Source organism: Salvia splendens, chromosome 11, assembly GCF_004379255.2.
Source record: "Salvia splendens isolate huo1 chromosome 11, SspV2, whole genome shotgun sequence".
In the NCBI taxonomy this organism is placed as follows: Eukaryota; Viridiplantae; Streptophyta; class Magnoliopsida; order Lamiales; family Lamiaceae; genus Salvia; species Salvia splendens.
In genome coordinates, this window is record NC_056042.1 from 6,460,788 (window position 1) to 6,481,022 (window position 20,235).

Consider the following 20,235-nt stretch of genomic DNA (forward strand, 5'->3'; position numbering starts at 1 on the left):
TAGTACTATAAAACTTAAAATGTAATAGAATAATACCTTCAACAGTACTGCAAAATCAATCCTATTATAGGTTTTTGTAAAACTATCTATTTTTAAGTTTGCACTAAAATTATACCAAAAAACTTTTCAAATTTTGATTTCACTACAAAATAAACACCGTTTACCAAGCACCAAAGTGCTCGATATTAGGCCAAAAGTACTCGGAAAATTGGGAAATACCGAGCACTTTCCGAGCAATTCAAGTGCTCGGTATTTGCTTCGTCGGAATATTTATCTGAGCAACGATAGTGGTCGCCAAACTGGTCAACACACGATCATTCCAAGCACCTTGTTGTGCTCGGAATACCGGAATACAGGGTTGAATAATGCGAGCACCTACATGTGTTTGGATGTTGCGAGCACTTTGCGTATGCTCGGGAATTCAGGAGTACCTCCATGTGCTCAGAAATTTGTGAGTACATGCATATGCTCGGAATTTTCGAGTTGATAGTTCTAAAATATTTCCAAGCACATATAAGTGCTCGGAACAGGTTATTTTTGTTTTTCTTTTAAATATATTAGTATTTATTAATTTATTATTATTTTAAAATTAATAAAAAATATCAAAATTATTTAATGAATAGATAAAGAAAACAAAATTCAAATAAAATTAAATTAAATAAAATAGTTTTACAATTGTTTTATTATACTATTCCTCCTACACCATTACAATTAGTTTACCCGAATCCATCTACACTTATGTTAAGCTAATTTGAATCCGCTCGCACTTCTCCAATCTGCAAGTTGTATGAGATGGCGGCCCCATTCATCCCCCATAGGTACATCTTCAGTTGCCTCAATCTTCAATGTTATTTGTTGTTGTATGTTTTCATTTGAGATTATCCAGTGAGAATCTCTCGTCCAACATCCCTAAATATCATGTATTAGAGAATCATCGGAGGGTGGAGTAGAGCGTCCTATCGACGCTCCTTAAGAAATCTACACAATAGACAAAAACATTAACATATATATGAAAAAAGGTATGTATTCTTGTTGGAATTGAATGCAAACACAGATGACATACTAAACAGATGAAGGCAACAGTCACCTATTATCTCCATGCATCATCAACTTGGAGAAACATATGATTTGACACAAACTTATCATCAAAATCAAGAAAATTTCCACCAGAAGATAGAAAAAGGAAAAGAAATTAAACTAAAAATCAGTTTAGACTATACCTGACAACAGAAAAGCCAGAAGAACTAGCTCGGGCAACCAGATTTCAACACACTTGGCAACCTGAACAAGCAAGGGAAGAGGGATTAGGGCACAATGGTTTGAGAAATGGAAAGAGAAAGCCAGATTCTAGAAGAGATCTTGGCATATGCAAAAATGCTGGTTCAAGAGCTTCTTGGCTAGTTCGAGACATGAAACGGGGGACTAGCGCCGTATCCAGGACCTAAAGGTGCATTAACTCTGTAAGAAATGAGAAACACTGTCTGAATGAAATGAGAAAAACACATTTGGAATTGGAGGAAGTGCATACCCGAATGAGTTTTGTTTGATAGCCAGCAACTCAACGTCCAGCTGCATAAAATTCATAAGTAATAAAGATACAGAACCCCTCACCTCACCTCAATGGTTGTTGCATTGGGAAGAATTTCATGTGCTACCTCAAGAGGTACAATCAGCAGTCTCTGCATGCAACACAAGCTAGCCTAAATTCTTGTTGTTGTTGAATAATTTTTTTTTTTTATTTTCCTAGCACATACATGGTACTTGGCATTTTCCGAGCACATATATGGTGCTCGGCATTGCTTAAAAATATTGATATAATATGTTTAAAATAAATTTTAATATTGTCATACACATTTATGGTGAAGGATTCATATACAAATTTTCCGATATATTGTATTGCTTCAAAATATTGATATGTAATATTGACATGTTTTAAATTCTTGTTGTTGTTGAAAAATTATTAATTATTTTCTTTATATTTTCCGAGCACATAATGGTACTCGGCATTTTCCGAGCACATATATGGTGCTCGCCATTGCTTAAAAATATTGATATTATATGTTTAAAATAAAAGTAGGACTCACATTCCAACTTTTTCTATCCATTGTTCTTTACAAAGTCAAACAATTTCTTAAAACTCAGGCCGATCAAATATGGGACATTTAATCATGGACGGAGGGAGTACTAGTTTTTATAAGATGTTGCACAAATTGAAGATCTTGCTTGATAAAGTATATTACATAGTACAAAGTATTTTATAATCTTTTATTGAAATGTTCCTAGATAACTTGAAGATTAATATCTTCAAATTGGCACGGCCTCGATAAGCAACATCTTTACCGTTTCTTTGGATTTGTTGGGATCGGTATAGCCATCCCCGTCCAAATAAAAAAGTTTGGCGGTTCGAGCAAGATTGAGAACGCGCATGAGGATTGGCATGGATGCCGATGTCGGCTCAAGGCATTCTTGATTTATATCTTTCAATGCATTCTTCACTTGTTGTTCAATTTGAGCACGAGCCTCTTCCTCCGACACGCCATACTGTCTCATGTAAGAGTGTATTGACGAGGGTTTCTTCTCATTCTGCACGTGAATAAAAATATAAAATCCATTAATAAGATTTGTTTTTGAATTTAAATACAATACACATGTATGCTCCATTCGTCCAACAATATGAGTTTTAATTATTTTTGCACTTATTTTAAGAAATATGAGCCGAAAAAGTTAATTAAATGTGATATAATGTGTTACATATATACTTATCATTTTTAATAAAAGGGGTATAATACCATACCTCATCTCCAACTAAGTCATTCCATAATCGAGCTGCTAATGTTGATGCTCGATCTATTAGAGGTTCATTTATAATCCAATCAAAATCTTTTTCGCTAACTTGATCTCCCATACCCACCAAAGAAGTTGTTGACAACATCATGTAAACGGAACTTGGGAGGGAGACCTTCATATACTCGTCTACTGTTGGAATATAATCATCATACAACCATTTCGTCTCCTCCAAATATGCCAACACTAACTTTTTCATCTGCAAAAAAAATTTTAAATAAAAATAATAACTCACAGAATAAAAATCGGTGCATGAATCATACTTCTTGTATTGCATATTGGACGCGGTTTGATTCTCCCGATTTCTCCATTTCGTCTTCCAATTCGGTAAAAGTATCAATAAGGCTTCTGTAGCACATTTGGATGTATGGTGGCGAATCCTCCAAGGTCTCATTAACATCCCAACTGCAAAAAGATAATAAAAGACTTTTGTTAGGTGAAATTTATTCAAATATTGTACGAATAAGTAAAAACAATATTTTCATATTGAAAATTGAGATCCAACCGTTGAACAGTGTCTGTTAGAATCTGTAGTTCATCTATTGTTGCATATTCAAATGTGTCGTCAACAATAGAAGCCATACAAATGGCTTTCAGTAATATGCTTCTTGCTCTAGCATAGCATGGCTCGAAGAAGACTCCTAGCATCCATAGGTACAATTCTGCAATCCTATCTCTTGCATAAGGCATTCTATTCGCTATGTCAAATTTCTTCCACCACCTATTCAAAATCAGATTCCAACTTATAAGTACATTATCGAAGTATAAATAAATGGATTAACACTAAATATAACCTTGTAGCATCACTGAGCTCTCTCTGGTGCATCTTCTGCACTATGTTGAAATCCAGTTTTGCGAAATTCAGTAGTGTTTCATTATGTGACTCGTCTTCTTGGTACGCTGAAATGAACTTTCTGGCGCCCAATCTTGTGAGACTCCAACGGTTTGGCATCTTCAGAGCTTCTCCGACACGTTTACAGAGAGAAACATCCGCGGCCTTGTTGAGCACTGAAGCGCGAAGATGAGACGAGCAGAACTCTATTGCTCTGTCAAGAAGTTCCTCGTCATGTTTCAAAAGATGGGCCGCCTCGTACAAGTTCAGCAAACCTTCAACGTTGTCTTGCAACGCCGCCTCATAATTTCCTTGTTTGTCAGTGAATTTGCTGAACACCTCTGTTGAAGTAAAAACTAATTAGCAATCATATTAATTTCTCAACATGCTAGGTGTGGGTGTAGGAATCTTAATTACCACATGGTATGTTGTAACCTTGTTGTCTAAGCAGACGAAAGCGAAGAGCCACAGTGCGGAGATCATCGTTGTTTTTGCTATTTTGCTGCTTGTAATTGTCATGAATATATTTCAAAGATCCCTCAATTTCTTTCTCGAAATGATATTCCACACCTAGACGCTGAATCGCATCGATGAGTTCCAATTTACACGTTGAATCGTCCGCAGTTAGGGAGAGCATTTCTCTAACCATTTCTTTGTGCTTTGCGAGTTCTTCTTGTTGAGCAGCATCAATGATGTCCTACACATATATATTATACAGTCGTACATAAAATGCAACAAGCATTAGAATAAAAGTATAATAAATGAGAGTGTTTTGTTATGAATATATATACCAACCGTGTTATCTGAATTATACTTGAGAAAGAAGTTTCCCCAAATGCATGGATGAAATTTTGCTGATTTACGTCTTTCATTTAAGTTCTTTCCATTCTTGATTGCAGGAACAGGTGGAGGTGGTGAATAGATTTCCATCTTACTCTATGTTTCTAAAGAGGGGACAAATTTGTGAATGTATTTATAGACTTTGTTGGTTGAATATGTGAATCGCCATAAATTCGCTACACCTAAAATAATATTAAATAAAAACGTGGTTGTATTGTTTATCGTAACAGTCCCATAATTGGCTTCAAATAGTCAATGGGTTTAGCGGGTCATTCTAGTTGAATTAGTGGGAAATTTCCGTAGAGTTAGCTACAATATTAAAAACTACTCCGTATAATAGCACATGTTTTTTTTTAAATAAAAAAATAAAAAGGAGGAAATTAACCGAGGTCAAGAGGGCTCGAACTTGACACCTCATACAACAATGTCTAAGCTCCTTGCCGCTAGGACGAAGGCTCTAGACATGTAATAGCACATGAGTCACAGGACTAAGAATGCTAGAAGTAGCTGAGTCGAGTGAGTACTAGTTAATAAATAGAGTTGTAAACGCTGGATAGTTCCGAATTTGGTTGCTATCAATTTTTTAAAAACCGGACCGTAAGTCAACCGGTAAAGTTACTGGTTCATGGTTCAACATCAAGTGGTCGGACCGATTCAACCACTGGTCGAACCGTTTTACTGTAACAAATATATATATAATTAAATATATAATAAAAAATATATTTTTAAAATTTAGTAAATGATAAAATAATTAATTATATGTCTCCAAAAATGTTATATCTTATAGATAATTAGTAATATGGGGAGTGATCAATTGCTAACTTACTCTCTAGTTGCAAACTACAACTAATTTAAGACTATAGGATTTTAGAAATCTAGTGATATAAAATTTGTCACGTGTAATTTTTGTTTTTATTAATAAAATAAAAAAAGATAAAAAAAACTACAAATTAGAGTTTTGGATGAAAATGTGAATATAGTGATTTGAAAATATCAACACAATGCTTTGAGAATGTCAACACATTGCTTATGTTACACATTGTTTTAAGAATAACATTCTACATGTATTATATTGACATATTTTATATACTATGTTGACATTTGTTGTTGTACGAAAAAAATGAAAATTTTTGAATTTTTTTCAAATTTTGACATCGGAACATATGCAAGTGAGATCTCGTTAGAATCCTTATGAAACTATCTTTAATTTGATATATGTTGTGCAAAAAAATAATTTAAATCGAGAAAGTTATATGCGTTTTAAAGTTATGTGATATTTTTCAAAAGTTACTTACAACTAATTTGTTGTAAATTGACATTAATACCCTTATTGACTTTTTGTATTGATCGTATTGACATTTCGGGACTGATGTTCTAGGCCCTTGATTTGAATATCTAAGGGCTATTATTTAATTGTAGTTAGCAATTAAGTATTGAGTTAGCAATATAACACTCCCCAAAGTAATATAGTATATATAAATATCAAAATTTAGTGAATATAATAAAATATACAAATTATTATTTAATGTAGATGAAAATTATAATATTTTTTATATATGAATAGATAAAGTTCATATTAAGTCAAAAAAATGTATGGGTAGAGTAATATTATACTAACAAATTCGCCAAAAGTGGTTTAAGTGAAATGAAACATTTATTGATAGACGGACAAAAAAAGAAAAATGGGGCTTTGAATGGCAGACGGAGGGAGTATTATAGCACGATGCCGAGGTCGGGTCCAACAGGTAATATGCAAAATCTTGTATAAAATGATTGGATTAGATAATTATCAAAGATACTCTAGTTTCGTAAAATATGCAAAAGATTAAAATCCAAAATCGGTCTCGTACATTTTCTTAAAAAAGATTTTTGGTTCTACACATCAATTATATTAATTTCTGGTTCTAAATAATATATTTTGGTTAATATTTAACGAATTTGTTCCCGTACATTTGCACAAAAAACATATTTGGTCATGCTCATTAGGCCATCCACTACACTGTCTCTATACCGTCCCTTAAACTACTATTTGAGGGCTCCACTGTACTTTTTTACTCCACCCCTTAACTAAGGGACGGAACCTGCAACGCTCCGTCCCTTAACCTTCCCTTAAATTACTATTCATTCAATTTTATTTTTTTATTTTTTTTCTCCAACAAATTAATTAATAAAAACCACACTTCATTAAAAATAAAATAACATTACAACTTAAAATTTAAAAAATAGAAAAGACATAATTAAAATCCTAAAAAATAAAAATGACATAATTTAAAATACAATTTTATAGAGACAACCAAGAATAAGTTTGTCTCACATCGAGAGTGGAACATAAAACATTCAAGGATGTCTCTATAAAAGAGAGACAACCAAGAATGAGTATGTCCCACATCGAAAGTGGAAAATAAAACATTCAAGGATGTCTCTATAAAACAGAGACAACCAATAATGAGTTTGTCCCACATCGAAAGTGGAACATAAAACATTCAAGGACGTCTCTATAAAAGAGAGACAACCAATAATGAGTTTGTCCCACATCGAAAGTGGAACATAAAACATTCAAGGTTGTCTCTATAAAAGAGAGACAACCAAGAATGAGTTTCATAAATTCGCAAGCCCACCAAATATATATGGGTTAATACGAATTTATTGTATTCATTTATTTATAAAAATTATTTTTAAATATAAAAAACAATTTTTATAAATAAAAAATATTTTTAAAAAAATAAATTTTTTTAAAAAAATGAATTGTTGCGTCAGCGTGACGACGCCCACTCGCGGGCCGGCGAGTGGGCGTCACGCATGCCCTGGGAGCTCGCCACGTCGCCTCGGTGCGTGGCGAGACGTCGCGTCCCGCGTCACGTGGTCGCAGGCTACGGGACGGCATGGAGACGGGCTGGGGACGGAACGCCTCGCTGCAACGCGTCCCGCGGCGGTTCCGTCCCTCCGGAACGAAACGCGGGACGGACGCGGGATGCGTAGTGGATGCTCTTAGAGCATCCACAACCGTGCTCTTGCCAACGAGCACAGTTGTGGGCCCGGACCCACTTTTTCTGTCTGCTCTCTGGCAAGAGCACAACACCCACAGCTGTGCTCTTTCGCAAGGACGAGTACAATTCAATTTAAAATTCAATTAAACAAAAACATTTCCATAATATTAAAATTCATTAGAAAAACCTAAATAATATTACAAATGACAAATAAAATAAAAACGACATAATTAAAATCCTAAAAATTAAAAATTACATAATTAAAATACTAAAAATTAAAAACTACATAATTAAAATCCTAAAATTTGAGATTGAGAGAGTTGTTTGGTATAGTGTAATTTTTTTGTGTTTGAAATGAGACTATTTATAGATGAAAGTATGAATTTTGGGGTAAAAATAATGAAAATAATAAATTAAAAGTGTGGAAAAAATGGATATATTTTATTAGGAAGTGGGAAAATATTTTTTTTTATTAATTTTGATTTTTTCAGATTTTTTCGATTTTTTTTAAAAAAATAATAAAAAATGATAAATCAACGGGCCAATCAGAGCATGCCACGTCGACGCCTCGTGCTCTTGCGGTTGGCACGGACGTGCTCTTAGCTAAGAGCACGTCCGTGCCAGCAGTAAGAGCGCAGCGGCGGCGGAGCTCGTCCTTGCCAGCGGCACGGACGGACGGACGCCGTCCGTCTACCGTTGTGGATGCTCTTAAATGTATGTTAGTTTCTGGTCATGCACAATGTGTTTTGGTTCCTTGATTAATGAGGTCAAAATACGTTGACAGTTAATTTTTTAGGGAATAATTAAATATAGACCAAACATGTTATCTAGGATTAGAAGCCAAATGTGTGGGACTAAAAAAGTATTTTTTGGCAAATGTACGAGACCAATTTTAACCTGTAGTAAAAATAAATTTTTTCTAAATAATCAAAATCTGATATCAAAAAGTGAAACTCACTATTTATAAGTTGGTAAAAACACTAGGAATTAAAAGAAACTATTACGCCAACTACGAAACTAAAAATAAATCCGAAAAACGATAAAAAGACCATTTCACCCTCTAAACGACGTCGAATAGCCAAAATCTATAGTACATCATGGCATATGGATGTATGTCATTCCTCGGTTGATTTCCTCAGCACCATGTCTTTGATCACTTGAAGTAGTACTAATGGTGGCAAAAATATCGAAATAATGGTCTTATAGTACTAGAAAAGATATCGAGAATATCGAATTTTAGGTATACCGAGATTTTCACTACGGTAAGGTAATGGTACGAATTTTCATATACTGCGGCAAACCAAAATTCGGTATATACCATGATTATGGTATATCAAAAATATGGTATATACAGTAAAATATAAATATAATTACATATAAAATGTATTTAATATATTTTTAAATTATAAAATCTATTGCTAAATATAAATATAATTGTATACTTCCTCTGTCCCTGTAAGGTATGACAATTGGTTCAACACACATTTAATGTATACTCACTCTGTCTCGTTAAAAATCGTTTTCATTTTTGGGTTGTCCCAAAAAAATGAAATGATTCCTTAAATTGGAAAACACAAAAACTCTATTTTTTCATTTCTTTAATTTATTTTCTCATTGGTAACTCATAAAACAACACTACATAAAATCATGTGCTGAAAAATAAATGTTTCATTTCTAATGAGACGGAGGGAGTAATTGGTAAAGTAGGAAAGGAATAAATGGTAATGTTAGTAGCATTAGTGTAATTTAGGTATATATGTGGTTTAAATAATGTCCTCAAAATAAAACGTGAAATTTAGGTGGTAGTTTAATAATTCTAGCCCTTAGGCACAATGTGGGCTTGTACAGTTGTGACTTGTGCACTCGGGTCAATGTATTAAATTCTTTTACGAGAAACAAATTTACTCTAAGTGCATCTTTGTCTTGCCCGTTTCCTCTGTAATTGTAGGGCATTTCCGAAAACATACGGACTTTTTTACATGATAAACAACTGGTTTTTCATTAGAGCATCCATGGTAAGCGGACATCCCAATAGCCAGCATTAGAACATTCTAAAAACACATCAAGACGGACATCCCAATAACCTAGAATTAGAACATCCCAAAAACATATCCTATCACGTCACTAGAACATCCCACTGTACAATAGCAATAGCCTAGCACTAGGACTAACCAATAGCCTAGCACCAAAAAAAGTTCGAAAAATGCTCTCGTCCGTCGCCTGACCACAATAGCGGACGAGCGGACGGGCGACCGACCGGGTAACGCCTCCCCACCACAGACAACCTCTCGTCCGTCGCGCTCGTCCGTCATCCGTTCACCGGCTCCAATAGTGAACTTCCGTGACAGACGAGCAACTAGCCAGTCGCTAGTGGATGCTCTTAGTGTTTAATTTAGTTTTGGAGGAGAATATGAATGTTTCAAATGGTGGAGGGTAAATAATTCAATTATTTGCATAACAGATGGCATGTGCTACAGTTGGATGTTGGAGAAACTGGATGCATCTCAACAGCCATAAATTCTAACCAAGAATTGATCATTATATGCAATAATATAACATGAATTCATAAATTTGTGTGATTAGCTGAAATGAATGTATGTGTGAGTGACAACCTGAACTCTGCCTGTGATGTAGTAGTAAATTTTACTAGCAAACAATGTAACCAACAAGTGTTTGTGTCATCGCATAGAAATGTTAAGCATTACTATAGCAAGTTTCATTGAAGAGCATTACAAAATCGAGCAAACCAAATCAGACGAGATGAACAAACCAAAGAAACAAACAGTGATCATTTACCATTTACCATTTCACTCACTCCAGTACTTCTCCTCAGCAACTACAACACTCTCCTTGCCAGCATCATCATCATCATCCACCAAGCTCGCCCTAAACCTCCTCACATCCTCCACCGCCGCACTCCTGAACAGCCCCACGTCCGCCGCCCCCGACACCATATGGTACCCCCTCCGCCGCAGCTCCGTCGCCGGATCGTGCGGCATCACGAACCCCGACAGATACGCCGCTTTCCCCTTTAGCACCGCCTTCTCCGCCCCCCGCAGCGCCTCCTTCACCTTCTTGTGCCCCGGGTCCCACAAATACCCCATGCTCGCGCTCAAGTCCAGCGGCCCCATCTGCACGCAGTCCACGCCCTCCACGCCCGCGATCTCGTCAATCTTCTTCACCCCCTCCTCCGACTCCACCTGGCACATCACCAGCACCTCCTCCTCGAAATTACTCAAATACCCCTCGTCGATCCCGTAGTCCGACGCCCGCACGATCGTGTGCGCCGACCCGCGGACGCCGTTGGGTGGGAACCGGCAGTACGACACGGCCTTCCGGGCCGATTTCGGGCTTTCGATCATCGGGAACATGATGCCCTGCGGGCCTAGATCTAGGGCTTTTTTCGCCCACGCGGCGGAGGATTCCGGGATGCGGAGCACGGCGGCGGTGTTGGCGGCGGCGAGGGCGTGGAGGCAGGGGAGGGCGTCGGAGATCCCGCCGTGGCCGTGCTCCATGTCCACCACGGCGAAGTCGTAGCCGGCGAGACCGGCGATTTCGGCGAGCGTAGGGGAGAAGGTGAGGAGGAAGATGCCATACAGAGTCTCGCCGTTCTTGAGGCGGGATTTGAGGGATCGCGGTGGAGATACGGCGGGGACGGCGGTGGAATTGGTGGAGGAGTGCGTCAGGTGTTTGCGATTAGTGGTTAGGGTTTGTGGTAGGGTTTTTTGCTGAAAATTTGGGAATGAGACTGAATGAGAGTTGGAATTGGGGGTGGAATTAGCAATGGCGAGCGATTTTCGGAGAGTGGAGAGTGAGGATGAGGAGAGAGAGGAAGACGCCATTACTGGAAAGTGGAAACAGTGACGAAGTGAGATGAAAATGGGATAAGTTTTAGCTCGAATAATATTAGTAATTATCTATAAATAAAACCATTTCATGTGCAGTTTTGACGGAACGTAGACGCAATCCGGAGTTTTTTTTTTTTTCGAATTCATTTTATAACTCATTTCTTTTATAGGAGTAGCATATTTGATTCAGTTAGGTATCCACTATGGATAGCCGTGGCTATAGCCGCGGTTTGGGGCGGAAGCGGGGCGGCTTATAGTGGCGGTAGGCGGCGGACGGGCTTCAGGCGACTCCGGGGCGAGGACGCGCCTCCTCTGGGGCGGACGCGACTATAGTCGCGGCGCCTATAGTGGCAGACCTGTCCGCCGCGCAGGTGGACGAATTTAATTTTTTTTTTAATTTAGTGTTTAATTTTAATTTTAATTTTAATTTTAATTTTAATTTTAATACGTATAGTCGTCTTCTTCTAATTACGTATAGCCCGAAAATTTATTCATAATTGCTTGAAACATTATAAAATTAAAATTGATTATAAAATTTAAGGGCTATTGGAGGTGTCCACTATAGTGGCGGAAACAAAATTTTGGGGCTATGGACAACAAAATTGGGGCTATGGACAAAAACTGGGGCGGGGCTATTGGGGGTGTCCGCCTTATAGTGGACACTCTTAGTAGTCGCATATCATTTCGGTCATAAGAAATTTTATCGAAAGAGAATAATCAAACATGAATGACAAATATGATCTTAGCAGCATTTGATAAGAATGTTGGATATTTTAGTGTAATTGGATTAACTTGATTGATCAACGTGATCATAATGAGATATCAAATAAGTTGGAAGTGCGGAGTGTACACTTATTTGAATTCGTTATGACTAGACGGGGGTTCAGGGGCAGCGCCCCCGAGTAGCAGGGTCCAAGGGGCGGCAGCCCCTGGCTGGGGTCGAGCTGTGTAGAAAATTACTGTGCATAAAATTCATCCGGAAATGTAATTTTCGAAAGTTGAAGGACTATTTTGCAATTTTATAAACCAGCCAAAAATCAGTTAAAATCGGTTAACTGATGAACAGACGCGATGCTTCGTTTCTACCTCTTCTTATGATCGATTTCTGGGTTCAAATGAGCTCTCGAAAATTAACATACAAATTACTTCAATACCTGAATTGTATTCAATCAAATTTCTGGTACAACCACCAAATTGATTTGATCTGAAAGTGTTTCACATCTTTCAGAATATCCAAATTGTTCACATTCTCTGTAAATCTCCCTAACAAAGATCAAATCAATTTTTGAAAATGTCGAACAAATAAACGGCGAATGAAGCAACGAAAGGTTTTGCGAAGTTGGACAAGTTTGCTGGCCAGGATTTTAGACGCTGGCAGAAGAAGATGCATTTCATGTTAACTGGTCTGAAGGTCGTGTATGTTCTGAGTACCCCCATGCCCGAGGCTGTTGAAAATGAAACTCTGGAACAGACGAGGAGGCGGATGAAGTGGGAGAACGACGACTACATATGTCGTGGTCACATCTTAAACGGTATGTCTGATTCCCTTTTTGATGTATATCAAAACGTAGAGTCTGCTAAAGAATTGTGGCATTCCCTCGAAGCCAAATATATGGCAGAAGATGCCTCTAGCAAGAAATTTCTTGTTGGGAATTTTATTAACTATAAAATGGTTGATTCGAGGCCTGTCATGGAACAATACAACGAATTGTTGAGGATATTGGGACAGTTTTCTCAATATGATATGAAAATGGATGAATCTATTTTTGTTTCTAGTATTATCGATAAACTGCCACCCTCCTGGAAAGATTTTAAAAACAATCTGAAACATAAGAAGGAGGAGTTAAATCTGGTCGAACTTGGAAGAGACTTCCAAATCGAACAGTCCATACGTGATATGGAAAAGGGCACTGTCGGTAATGGGAAAACAATGGTTGGTTCTTCTGTGAACATGGTGGAAGAGGGTGAATCCTCCAAGGCTGGGAAAGAGAAAAGATCGTTTCAAGGGAAACGAAAGTTTCAAGGAAACTATAGTAAGGCTGGGGATAAGAAGCCTAAACTGATGTGTTGGAAGTGCGGTAAATCTGAGCACTTCAAAAGGGACTGCAAGTCTGGAAACGGTGGAAGTAAAGGAAAGAACGTGGCTGGTACAAGTGGATCCAAGGATCCAGGAAAACAATCAGGTTCGTTTTCTGTATCTAATGATCATTCGGTTGAAAATTATTATGCATCAATAATTTCTGAAGCACTTTATGTGCAGGATGATGATGTCTCGTGGTGGGTTGATTCGGGTGCAACGTGTCACGTGTGCAAGGATCGTCAATGGTTTAAAGATTTCAAACCAATTGAAGATGGGCAACGTTGCAATTGAACCAATCAAAGGATTAGGAATTGTTAGCCTAGTGTTTACTTCCGGAAACTCTTTACTGTTAAAGAATGTTGTATATGTACCTGGTATTCGTAAAAACTTGGTGTCTGGTATTGTATTAAACAATTGTGGTTACAAACAAGTTTTAGAAAGTGATAAATATATTCTGTCAAGACATGGTACTTTTATTGGCTTTGGTTATCTTTGTGGCATGTTTAGGTTGAATCTAGATGTTTCTTTTGTTAATAATTCTGTTTGCATGACTTCTATTAGTTCTAGTAATCATGTTAGTAAGTCAAAATTGTGGCATGCTAGATTAGGACATGTACATTACAAGAGATTGAAAAACATGTCGAAAATGAGTTTAATACCTGCTTTTGAGTTGAATAATGAAAGGTGTAAAACTTGCATGTTAACTAAGATTACTCGTCAACCTTTCAATAAACATATCAGTAAGGATACTAAGGTATTAGAACTTATACACAGTGATTTGTGTGACTTTCATTCTACTCCATCACTTGGAAATAAAAAGTATGTAGTTACTTTTATTGATGATGCTACTAGATATTGCAATGTGTATTTGTGCCATTCAAAAGATGAAGCTCTTGATAAATTTAAAATCTTCAAAGAAAGTGTAGAGCTTCATCATGGTGTGAAGATTAAAGTTCTTCGCACTGATAAGGGAGGTGAGTATTATGATCCAGTATATTTCGAATCTACTGGTATAGTACATCAGACCACTGCTCCATATACACCACAACAAAATGGTGTAGCAGAAAGAAAGAATAGAACGTTGAAAGAAATGGTTAATTCAATGTTGTGCTATTCTGGCCTAAGTGAAGGATTTTGGGGTGAGGCTATGTTAACAGCCTGTTACTTATTGAACAGAGTTCCTAATAAAAGGAACAAGATAACCCCTTATGAACTTTGGCATAAGAAACCACCGAAACTGAGTTATCTCAGAGTTTGGGGTTGTCGAGCTGTGGTAAGACTAACTGATCCTAAAATGAAGACCATAGGTCAAAGAGGGATAGATTGTGTATTCCTTGGATATCTTGAAAATTCTGTTTGTTATAGGTTCTATGTCATAGAACCTAATGACTATGTATCTGTGCACTCTATTATTGAGTCAAGAGATGCTGATTTTGGGAATGAGGATAGATTCACATCTTTACCTAAACCTGAAGGCATGATTGCAAGCTCTAGTAACTATGATGTGTCTAACAAAGTGACTGATTCACCTCTCGAGGTTAGGAGGAGTAGTAGAGCAAGAAAAGCTAAGTCTTTTGGTGATGATTTCCTATTGTACTTGGTGGAAGGATCAAGGAATGAAATTAATTTTCAATATCAATATTGTTTTAATATTGGTGATGATCCAAGGACCTACAAAGAATCTATGTCTTCAAGGGATGCTACATTTTGGAAAGAGGCAATCCAAGATGAGATGGATTCTATAATCTAAAATAATACATGGAAACTGACTGATTTACCACCTGGGTGTGAACCTTTGGATAGTAAATGGATCTTCAAAACAAAGTTAAAGGTGGATAAAAGCATAGACAAATATAAAGCCAGATTGGTTATCCAATGCTTTAGACAAAAGGAAGGAATTGATTTCTTTGACACCTATGCTCATGTTGCAAGGATTTCCACAATTAGATTATTATTAGCACTTGCTGCTATACATAATCTAATAATTCACCAAATGGATGTTAAGACTTCCTTTTTGAATGGTGAATTAGATGAAGAGATTTACATGAAACAACCAGAAGGCTTTGTCATGCCTGGTAATGAACATAAGGTATGTAAATTGGTAAAATCTCTTTATGGACTAAAGCAAGCCCCCAAGCAATGGCATCAAAAGTTTGATGACGTGGTGTTGTCTAATGGTTTTGTATTAAACCAAGCAGACAAGTGTGTATATAGCAAATTCGACACTACTGGTAAAGGGGTGATTATTTGCTTATATGTAGATGACATGTTGATCTTTGGTACTGACCAAGATCAAGTGGATAAAACAAAGGAATTTTTGTCATCTAAGTTTGAGATGAAAGACATGGGGAAGGCTGATGTGATCATTCTCATTGAAGGGGTGATCATTCTCATTTAGTATGACACTAGATGCTGAATTTAATGAGGAAGGCTTAATATTTTGAGATTGGAACACATTGAAGAATCATCCCAAGGTATGTGTTCAAACCTACAAGTTAAAGAGGTTGAATGTATATATTCTTAATAGTTCTTTTGAAAAATTGTATATGTAGGTGCAAGAATAAAGGAACTACCTATATAAGCATGAAGGTTAGCCGCTTCAAGAAGCTAGGACTTGGCTTCAAAATGTTTATAAAGGATAAAGACTTAGGCTAGTAAATATAGTGTCAAGATAGAACATATTTGTATGTAAACTTTTGTGTACATTATCTTCGTGTATTCAAAGTGAGTTCCCATGGTTCAATCCTTAGAGACACCATGTGTATTCGAATGTATAATGTGCTAAGGTGAAATTCAATCGTTACGATATTTCATTTATGCAAAAGTTTGAATTTTGAGATGACTTATTTTAGTTAATCAAGGATTGCACTAAAATAGGGGAGGATTATTGGATATTTTAGTGTAATTGGATTAACTTGATTGATCAACGTGATCATAATGAGACATCAAATAAGTTGGAAGTGCGGAGTGTACACTTATTTGAATTCGTTATGACTATAAGGGGGTTCGGGGGCAGTGGCCCCGAGTAGCGGGGTCCAAGGGGCGGCAGCCCCTGGCGGGTTACTGTGCATAAAATTCATCCAGAAATGTAATTTCCAAAAGTTGAAGGACTATTTTGCAATTTTATAAACCCGCTAAAGATTAGTTAAAATCAGTTAACTGATGAACAGACGCGATGCTTCGTTTCTACCTCTTCTTATGATCGATTTCTGGGTTCAAAGGAGCTCTCGAAAACTAACATACAAATTACTTCAATACCTGAATTGTATCCGATCAATTTTTGGTAGAACCACCAAATTGATTTGATCTGAAAGTTTTTCACGCCTTTCAGAATATCCAAATTGTTCACATTCTCTGTAAATCTCCCTAACAAAGAATTATTATATAAACCCAAAACTAAAACTGAATTCCATAACCCGAACTATATAGTGCAACTTATCTGAAACCTGAACTCAAGTTCACTAATCGCCATTAGTTATTTTTCATACGAGAACAATTTCATGTATATTCAAATTCGCAATACACTGTTAGATACCCTGCTTGTAATCTTTAGCACTGATGTAAATGCACATATCGAGATTTAAAACAAAGGCAGCATCAAGCATTGCCCTCTTCATCTTCATTCAATATTTCATTATCGTTGTGGTGTTTCTGGGGATTGGACCAATCACCTAATTCATTTCTATAGTGTTCACGTGCAGAGGGCAGATTGTGGAAATCATTTCTCTCCTCCCTCTGTCAAGCAACATAAATCAAACTAAATAATATAACCCGTAAGCATTATACATATTTCAATCTTTGTTTTGAATAGCATACCTCTTTGGATTTTTTGCCTTTCTTCCTTATTGCTGAAAGATGGTTTGCAGCCTCATTAAATATTTTGAAGCCCTGAATATCTCCATTTTTAATGCTTGCTTCAAGCTGCCAACAACAAAAGGTTCATTTAATCTAGAGTTTAAGAGATCATATACCATCCTGAAGAATCTGAGATTCTCCCACCTGAATGTGAAATATGCAAAGGAGAATGCTAGCAATTGGCAGCCAGCTCTCTTCGGGAGATATTGATAGATTCGACCTGAAAAAACAAGTCTACTACGTCAAAATGATATTATGCAAATTGCATTACAGGAGGCAGATGCTGGCAAACTGAAATAAGGAGTACATGATTTTAGAGTTTACACATGAAAAAATCCACTGATAACTACCTATCTGCAAAAACAAACAGCAAGTGCAAATTTACCTATGTATTTATGAACACATATATTCCAAACATTTAGAAGATTGTGCCAATAGAGTGATGTTTTTGAACTTTCTATCAAAGCAGTCTCCATTGTGCAACATGATATATGAATAGGATAATAAGACCAGTGTTACACATGCATCCGGAGTCTATTGAAGATAAGTTCATCTGTATAAGCTTAGAAACATATTGGATAGGCAATACAAAGCTACTTAAACAACTTCAAAACATTTTGATAGTCTTCAACTCATATAAGAGAGGCCAGCTGATGGCATTTCTCCCTTTGAATACCATCAAATAATTTTTTGTGAGCTGATTCACTCTTTTATGAATTTCAAATCTTCTCCATCTGCCAAAATGTGGGTACATTTTTGCTATGCCATGGATTATTGTTTTACTAACTTTACCTGCTAAGACTAAAGTATGCAAATTTTGTAAGCTCTCATCTAACAGTAGAAAGCAATCACTATATTCATGAATTTGAGCATCCAAAATGCAATTAAAAGCTTAAGATAGAAAGGATTGAAATGTTCATGCTTCAGCAACAAAGTGCCATTACCCCTTAAACCAATGAGAGACTCAATTGGCAAGACGTTTTTCATTAGGGTTCAAGTTGAAGTGTGCTTGAGTGTGGATGTATGTGAGTTGGTGCTAAAAAGAAAATGAGAAACCTTCTTCTCTGACTAAGTTTTATTCATGTAAATTCCATTCTCAACTTAAACGTTAGCTACCTTAAGAATTAAACGAAGTTAAACTAATCACATTTATTAAAACTAAGAAAAATGAAAGAGTGGTTCAAACCTCAAGTAAGGGGCTAAATAGACGATAGCATAAACAGCGTAACGCCGCTTTCCAGTATCCATCCAAGCAAACACCCAGCTCTACATCAATAAAGCACCATATCTCAAATCATTACCTAAAAATCAAACTGTCAAACCAGATCCCCAAAATGGAGACGAAAAAGAGTGATTACCATCCAATTGAAATAAGGAATGAAGCTAATGATCCCCATAACGGCGAATCTCGCGTCGGCGGAGTCAATCAGAGATTCAGCCTCCATATCCTCCGGCGAAGGAGCCGCCGGAAAAATCAGCGAGTTGAGAATGCACGCGCCGATCGCCATAGCGACCGGCGCGTCGGTAGAGAGCTCCGCCCTGACCTTGCCATTTCCCGACCTCCTCTAAATCAAACCAATACTAACTTAAAAAAAACTACACCGGCAAAAGAAAATCAAACCAAAAACGCTTAGTATAGATGTTAATATGAATACCTGTTTGAGTTTTTTGAGTTGGTTGTATCGTGTGTATATAGGCCTGGTGGAGGAAAAGTAAGAGGGCTTAAGCGAGAGAGAAGCTGACGGCGACGAAGTGAGGCAGAGAGAGATCATTGAAAGAGGTTGGACGGCGGTCGCATCTAAACGTGCGCCTTGTGCGATATGATCGGAAATCAAATAGCTAAACTGTCATTATTGTGTACTTATTATACTAATTTTATTTAATAAGTACTACAATTAGTCTTAATTTTAATCCTCGAGCAATGGAAATTTGAAATCCGTGCCATTATAGAGGTTTGGCATCTTTTATTTGGTATGTGCGCCTACATAATGTTTTGTTTGGTTTTGGGCTTGGAAAATCAGAAATAACAAAAACAAAACAAAAAACATGATTTCCTTTAATTCTCAATAAATTGAAGTTTTGTTGTTAAGGCGTTTTTTCGCTATTCAGTATTCGAATTATTACAATTATGAGATAAATAGGAAATTAGAATTTTATTGCTAAAATGTTTTCTTTTAATGAATAAATAGGGTATTCAAATTATTACAAATAGAAAATTATACTCAACTGATATTTTATGATAAAAATGAGTGTATAATTTTTGCTCTCTTATTAAATAATCTCTCTTGAATGATTCAACAAAAATCATAACAAAAAAATCGCAATCATGCTTTATTAGGTTAGTTTAAAAAAAGAAGACATCCATTTTGACGTATGCCCAAGTTTGTCATTAACAATTACGTCAAAAACATTATGCAGTAGTAATACATTTTTTTATGGTTAAGTTTGTCCCTATTTAACAAACGCAGAAAGGCAAATTGCAAAATAGAAGAGTGAAAATACGACTATTTTTACATCCTATTTAGGCCTAAAGTTTCATCTCCTCAAATATAATCAACCCATTTTCCTTAATTTAATTACTTCTATTATTATAAAGAAAATATAATACTTCATTTGTCTCAATTTAGTTAAGATCTGCTGTATTTCTATTCGTCCCAACTTTATTCTATTTTACTCAACTTTTTATATCTCTTTCCTATTTTGTTTTCTATCCTATTTTATTGCCTCTTCACTTAACCTTTATACTCTATTAAATCCAATGTCAAAAAAAATACCTCAACTTGAGATGGAAGGAGGAATATTTATTTACAATTTTTGGAAGGAGTAATATAATATTTACTTACAATTTTCTTTATTTTGATTTAAAATTAAAAATCCTTAAGAATCATGTTAGATATATATAGAATAAATTTTACTCCGTATATCATTTAGCTGTTACCAAAAAGAAGA

At 36.3% G+C, this 20,235-nt stretch overlaps 3 protein-coding genes across 3 annotated transcripts; all 3 read right to left on the bottom strand.

Annotated features, from left to right (window-relative positions):
* Positions 1-2,304: 2,304 nt before the first annotated feature.
* LOC121754351 (bicyclogermacrene synthase-like) lies at positions 2,305-4,606 on the bottom strand. The gene is made up of 7 exons (XM_042149728.1): positions 4,472-4,606; positions 4,094-4,373; positions 3,639-4,017; positions 3,350-3,565; positions 3,108-3,249; positions 2,795-3,043; positions 2,305-2,583 (listed from the first exon to the last, which is right to left on the bottom strand). Exons 1-7 carry the CDS (start codon positions 4,604-4,606, stop codon positions 2,305-2,307), a joined length of 1,680 nt encoding a protein of 559 aa, XP_042005662.1.
* A 5,556-nt stretch (positions 4,607-10,162) lies between these two features.
* Positions 10,163-11,411, bottom strand: LOC121756474 (2-keto-3-deoxy-L-rhamnonate aldolase-like). The gene has a single exon (XM_042152030.1). The coding sequence runs from the start codon at positions 11,343-11,345 to the stop codon at positions 10,311-10,313; it is 1,035 nt and encodes a 344-aa protein (XP_042007964.1). The 5' UTR covers positions 11,346-11,411; the 3' UTR covers positions 10,163-10,310.
* Positions 11,412-16,871: 5,460 nt separating this feature from the next.
* LOC121753752 lies at positions 16,872-19,180 on the bottom strand. The gene is made up of 6 exons (XM_042149002.1): positions 18,942-19,180; positions 18,645-18,851; positions 18,473-18,552; positions 17,431-17,506; positions 17,248-17,352; positions 16,872-17,166 (listed from the first exon to the last, which is right to left on the bottom strand). Exons 1-6 carry the CDS (start codon positions 19,056-19,058, stop codon positions 17,029-17,031), a joined length of 723 nt encoding a protein of 240 aa, XP_042004936.1. The 5' UTR covers positions 19,059-19,180; the 3' UTR covers positions 16,872-17,028.
* Between the last annotated feature and the right edge of the window lie 1,055 nt (positions 19,181-20,235).

Excerpts from the sequence above, each read along its gene's own strand:
- LOC121754351 (XM_042149728.1), bottom strand. The coding sequence starts at position 4,606 with ATGGAAATCTATTCACCACCTCCACCTGTTCCTGCAATCAAGAATGGA. Across the intron at positions 4,374-4,471 it reads AGTATAATTCAGATAACACG|GACATCATTGATGCTGCTCA; the intron begins GTTGGTATATAT and ends ATATATGTGTAG. Across the intron at positions 3,044-3,107 it reads TCCAATATGCAATACAAGAA|ATGAAAAAGTTAGTGTTGGC; the intron begins GTATGATTCATG and ends TTTTTTTTGCAG.
- LOC121756474 (XM_042152030.1), bottom strand. The coding sequence starts at position 11,345 with ATGGCGTCTTCCTCTCTCTCCTCATCCTCACTCTCCACTCTCCGAAAA.
- LOC121753752 (XM_042149002.1), bottom strand. The coding sequence starts at position 19,058 with ATGATCTCTCTCTGCCTCACTTCGTCGCCGTCAGCTTCTCTCTCGCTT. Across the intron at positions 17,507-18,472 it reads TATTTAGCCCCTTACTTGAG|GTCGAATCTATCAATATCTC; the intron begins GTTTGAACCACT and ends TTGTTTTTTCAG. Across the intron at positions 17,167-17,247 it reads AAGGCAAAAAATCCAAAGAG|AGGGAGGAGAGAAATGATTT; the intron begins GTATGCTATTCA and ends GTTGCTTGACAG.